This window comes from Oncorhynchus keta, unplaced genomic scaffold, assembly GCF_023373465.1.
Source record: "Oncorhynchus keta strain PuntledgeMale-10-30-2019 unplaced genomic scaffold, Oket_V2 Un_contig_15987_pilon_pilon, whole genome shotgun sequence".
Taxonomy (NCBI): domain Eukaryota; kingdom Metazoa; phylum Chordata; class Actinopteri; order Salmoniformes; family Salmonidae; genus Oncorhynchus; species Oncorhynchus keta.
The window spans coordinates 1893-7500 of record NW_026279640.1 but is presented as its reverse complement, the minus strand read 5'-3'; the positions used below and the strand labels follow the sequence as shown (position 1 = coordinate 7500).

The 5608-nt window shown below is 47.5% G+C and overlaps 1 protein-coding gene across 1 annotated transcript in view; it reads right to left on the bottom strand.

The window, feature by feature from the left end:
* The window catches only part of LOC127919188 (matrix metallopeptidase-21-like), a gene marked incomplete at its 5' end in the record, with an annotated part of 5691 nt that extends 922 nt beyond the window's left edge, over positions 1-4769 (bottom strand). The window contains 4 exons of the mRNA XM_052502596.1: positions 1331-1460; positions 2830-2971; positions 4050-4189; positions 4592-4769. Coding sequence (XP_052358556.1) covers positions 1331-1460; positions 2830-2971; positions 4050-4189; positions 4592-4769 — 590 coding nt within the window. The remainder of the gene's footprint in view (positions 1-1330; positions 1461-2829; positions 2972-4049; positions 4190-4591) is intronic.
* Between the last annotated feature and the right edge of the window lie 839 nt (positions 4770-5608).

The following is a 5608-nucleotide window of genomic DNA, read 5'->3' as shown; positions in this document are numbered from 1 at the left end:
TGCTATAACAGCCTCCACTCTTCTGGGAAGGTTTTCCACTAGATGTTAGAACATTGCTGCTATAACAGCCTCCACTCTTCTGGGAAGACTTTCCACTAGATGTTGGAACAGTGCTGCGGGGACTGACTTCCATTCAGCCACAAGGGCATTAGTGAGGTCAGGGGCACTGATATTGGGCGATTTGGCCTGGCTCACATTCGGCCTTCAAATTCCACCCAAAGGTGTTCGATGGGGTTGTGGTCGGGCACTGATTTTGGGCGATTAGGCCCAGCTCACATTCGGCCTTCCAATTCAACCCAAAGGTGTTCGATGGGGTTGAGGTCAGGGCTCAGTGCAGGCCAGTCAACTTCTTCCCCACCGATGTCGACAAACCATTTATGTATGGACCTCGCTTTGTACACGGCGGCATTGTCATGCTGAAACAGGAATTGGGCCTTCCCCAAACTGTTGCCACAACATTGGAAGAACGGAATCATCTAGAATGTCATTGTATGCTGTAGCATTAAGATTTTTCTTGACTGGAACTAAGGGGCCCGAACCATGAAAGACAGCCCCAGACCATTTCTCCTCCTCCACCAAGGCACTACGCAATGGGGCATGTAGCGTTCTTCTGGCATCCGCCAAACCCAGATTCGTCTGTCGGACTGCCAGATGGTGAAGCGTGATTCATCAATCCAGAGAACGAGTTTCCACTGCTCCAGAGTCCAATGGCGGTGAGCTTTACACCACTCCAGCCGGCGCTTGGCATTGTGCATCTTAGGCTTGTGTGCGGCTGCTCGGCCATGGAAACCCATTTCATGAAGCTCCCGACGAACAGTTCTTGTGCTGACGTTGCTTCCAGAGGCAGTTTGGAACTCGGTAGTGAGTGTTGCAACCGAGGACAGACAATTTTTACGTGCTTTAGCACTCGCTGGTCTCGTTCTGTGAGCTTGTGTGGCCTACCACTTTGTGGCTTAGCCATTGTTGCTCCTAGACGTTTCCACTCCACAATAACAGACCTCAAGTTGAAACATGATTCCATATGTGTTATTTCATAGTGTTGATGTCTTCACTATTATTCTACAATGTAGAAAATAGTAAAAATAAAGAAAAACCCTTGAAAGAGTAGGTGTTCTAAAATGTTTGACTGGTGCTGTATATATATATATATTTCAACCTCTTTTCCATACTTTTATAATGATGATTTAGGAAGTCTATCTCATTGTTTTCAAAATACACATATTTAGTTGTTGGTCTGTAGGAATTCATTGACACACGCCCAAAGTCGTTGAAGAGGTGCTGACTAACGGAAAGGTCAACTTTAAGATTGTGATTATTTGTCTGTTTTTACCTGTTCTCATAGAGCCAGTACCAGCCGTCCCTCATGAAGTAGGTGTTGAAACGAATCACCACCTCACCGTACTGGGTTCTCTCCTTCCTGATCCAGTCAAACACTGTGTTGAACTGACCCTTACAGCCCCCTAGAGGGAAACAGACCAGACTGTTGAACCTTACAGCCCCCTAGAGGGAAACAGACCAGACTGTTGAACCTTACAACCCCCTAGAGGGAAACAGACCAGACTGTTGAACCTTACAGCCCCCTGGAGGGAAACAGACCAGACTGTTGAACCTTACAGCCCCCTAGAGGGAAACAGACTAGACTGTTGAACCTTACAACCCCCTAGAGGGAAACAGACCAGACACTGTGTTGAACCTTACAGCCCCCTAGAGGAAACAGACCAGACTGTTGAACCTTACAGCCCCCTAGAGGAAACAGACCAGACTGTTGAACCTTACAGCACCCTAGAGGGAAACAGACCAGACTGTTGAACCTTACAGCACCCTAGAGGGAAACAGACCAGACTGTTGAACCTTACAGCCCCCTAGAGGGAAACAGACCAGACTGTTGAACCTTACAGCACCCTAGAGGAAACAGACCAGACTGTTGAACCTTACAGCCCCCTAGAGGAAACAGACCAGACTGTTGAACCTACAGCCCCTAGAGGGAAACAGACCAGACTGTTGAACCTTACAACCCCTAGAGGGAAACAGACCAGACTGTTGAACCTTACAGCCCCCTAGAGGAAACAGACCAGACACTGTGTTGAACCTTACAGCCCCCTAGAGGGAAACAGACCAGACTGTTGAACCTTACAGCCCCCTAGAGGGAAACAGACCAGACTGTTGAACCTTACAGCACCCTAGAGGGAAACAGACCAGACTGTTGAACCTTACAGCCCCCTAGAGGAAACAGACCAGACTGTTGAACCTTACAGCCCCCTAGAGGAAACAGACCAGACTGTTGAACCTTACAGCCCCCTAGAGGGAAACAGACCAGACTGTTGAACCTTACAGCCCCTAGAGGGAAACAGACCAGACTGTTGAACCTTACAGCCCCCTGGAGGGAAACAGACCAGACTGTTGAACCTTACAGCCCCCTGGAGGGAAACAGACCAGACTGTTGAACCTTACAGCCCCTAGAGGGAAACAGACCAGACTGTTGAACCTTACAGCACCCTAGAGGGAAACAGACCAGACTGTTGAACCTTACAGCCCCCTAGAGGGAAACAGACCAGGCTGTTGAACCTTACAGCACCCTAGAGGGAAACAGACCAGACTGTTGAACCTTACAGCCCCCTAGAGGGAAACAGACCAGGCTGTTGAACCTTTACAGCCCCCTAGAGGGAAACAGACCAGACTGTTGAACTTTACAGCCCCCTAGAGGTAGGTAGGTAGGTAGATAGGTAGGTAGGTAGGTAGGTAGGTGTAGGTAGGTAGGTAGGTAGGTAGGTAGGTAGGTAGGTAGGTAGGTAGGTAGGTAGACAGGTGTAGATAGGTAGGTAGTCCTACCATAGAGGTGCTGTATGGACTTCCTGTCCATCCAGTTGATCTCGAAGCCTGATTCCTGGGGCAGGTAACTGGGTTGCATAATGGAACCAGTCCTGTAGATGTGAGGCAGGCCCAGGACGTGGCCTATCTCATGCACTGCCACCTGACGGGTGGGAAACCAACGCTAGTATTCAGGGGTAATTACATTTGACTAAATTACAGGTGCAATTAGGGTACAGTACCTGGCTTAAGGGAACAGATTTTTCACCTCGTCGACTTGGGGACTCAAACTATTAACTTTTCAGTTACTGGCCCAACCACTAGGCTACCTGATAGTGCTCACTCAGCCCTGACATTTAACCACTAGGCTACCTGATGGTTCTCACTCAGCCCAGACATTCAACCACTAGGCTACCTGTCTCCTACCTGATAGTTCTCACTCAGCCCTGACATTTAACCACTAGGCTACCTGATAGTGCTCACTCAGCCCTGATATTTAACCACTAGGCTACCTGATAGTGCTCACTCAGCCCTGACATTTAACCACTAGGCTACCTGTCTCCTACCTGATAGTGCTCACTCAGCCCTGATATTTAACCACTAGGCTACCTGATAGTGCTCACTCAGCCCTGATATTTAACCACTAGGCTACCTGATAGTGCTCACTCAGCCCTGATATTTAACCACTAGGCTACCTGATAGTGCTCACTCAGCCCTGATATTTAACCACTAGGCTACCTGATAGTGCTCACTCAGCCCTGATATTTAACCACTAGGCTACCTGATAGTGCTCACTCAGCCCTGATATTTAACCACTAGGCTACCTGATAGTGCTCACTCAGCCCTGACATTTAACCACTAGGCTACCTGTCTCCTACCTGATAGTGCTCACTCAGCCCTGATATTTAACCACTAGGCTACCTGATAGCGCTCACTCAGCCCTGACATTTAACCACTAGGCTACCTGATAGTGCTCACTCAGCCCTGACATTTAACCACTAGGCTACCTGTCTCCTACCTGATATTTCTAACTCAGCCATGGCATTTAACCACTAGGCTACCTGTCTCCTACCTGATAGTGCTCACTCAGCCAGCCCTGAGGTTTTCTAATATTTACATGAATGTAGTTTGTCTTATATATGAACGCAGGGAAGGCAGGCAGGTACATCACAAATCACAAGTCCATCAGATATTACAGATAACCATCATGTTTGAATCAAAACATCCTGTCCCACACTCACTTTGAGCAGGCTGATCCCACTGCCAGTGTTTGGTGCAGTAAAATGTTCATCGTCATCGAAGTGAACGTCTCCCAGGAACCAGGCGTGAGCAAACTCTCGTCCAGTACCATCAAACTTCTGGTTGCATCCCAAGTGTCTCCCTGCATGGTTGAAACACAACGAAAAGCACACACTATATATCGTCATTGCCTCTACAAAATGTAAAGATATAAAATTAAATTAAAAGACCCATTTTCAGGGAAGATATAGCATAATGAAAGCCTGGTCCGTGATCTGTTTGTGCTGTCCTACCAGTTGGCAACAAGACAGCATATACAGGTCTGGGACCAGGCTAGAGTAGATGCAATTTGTTCATAACATCCAATTCATCCCAACTACACAGGTAATATTGTCTAAAAAAAGGCATGTGAGACGAGACTGGGTACCAGTCTGTTTTTGGGAACATTCCAGTCCTTGTACTTTGTGTCATTGCATTACAGGGACAGGTAAGGACCGGTATGTTAGCAGAAACGGACTGGTGCCCAGGCTAATACGAGACCCACCTGTTCCAAAACCCAGTTTGATGTCTACATCCGCCAGGGGAGAGGATGTGTCCTCTATAAACTCCAGGGGAGACACCTCGCTCCACATCCTGAAGGCCAGGCTGATGATGTGTCTCTGGTCCTGTATGGTCAGCTGACTGCTGTAGCCCTCTCCTAGAAATGAACAAAGGCCACCACACAGTAACCCTCACCTATCAGCCCCATAGTAACCCTCACCTATCAGTGGCTTTGAACATTGAGTTAAATAGTCAATTCATGAATGGTTGACTTAGTGTTACTTCAACATTTCTAAATTTATAGTAACCCTCACCTATCAGCCTCATAGTAACTCTCACCTATCAGTCTCATAGTAACCCTCACCTATCAGCCTCATAGTAACCCTCACCTATCAGCCTCATAGTAACCCTCACCTATCAGTCTCATAGTAACCCTCACCTATCAGTCTCATAGTAACCCTCACCTATCAGCCTCATAGTAACTCTCACCTATCAGCCTCATAGTAACCCTCACCTATCAGTCTCATAGTAACCCTCACCTATCAGCCTCATAGTAACCCTCACCTATCAGTCTCATAGTAACCCTCACCTATCAGTCTCATAGTAACTCTCACCTATCAGCCTCATAGTAACCCTCACCTATCAGCCTCATAGTAACCCTCACCTATCAGTCTCATAGTAACCCTCACCTATCAGCCTCATAGTAACCCTCACCTATCAGTCTCATAGTAACCCTCACCTATCAGTCTCATAGTAACCCTCACCTATCAGCCTCATAGTAACCCTCACCTATCAGTCTCATAGTAACCCTCACCTATCAGCCTCATAGTAACCCTCACCTATCAGCCTCATAGTAACCCTCACCTATCAGTCTCATAGTAACCCTCACCTATCAGCCTCATAGTAACCCTCACCTATCAGTCTCATAGTAACCCTCACCTATCAGCCTCATAGTAACCCTCACCTATCAGCCTCATAGTAACCCTCACCTATCAGTCTCATAGTAACCCTCATAGTAACC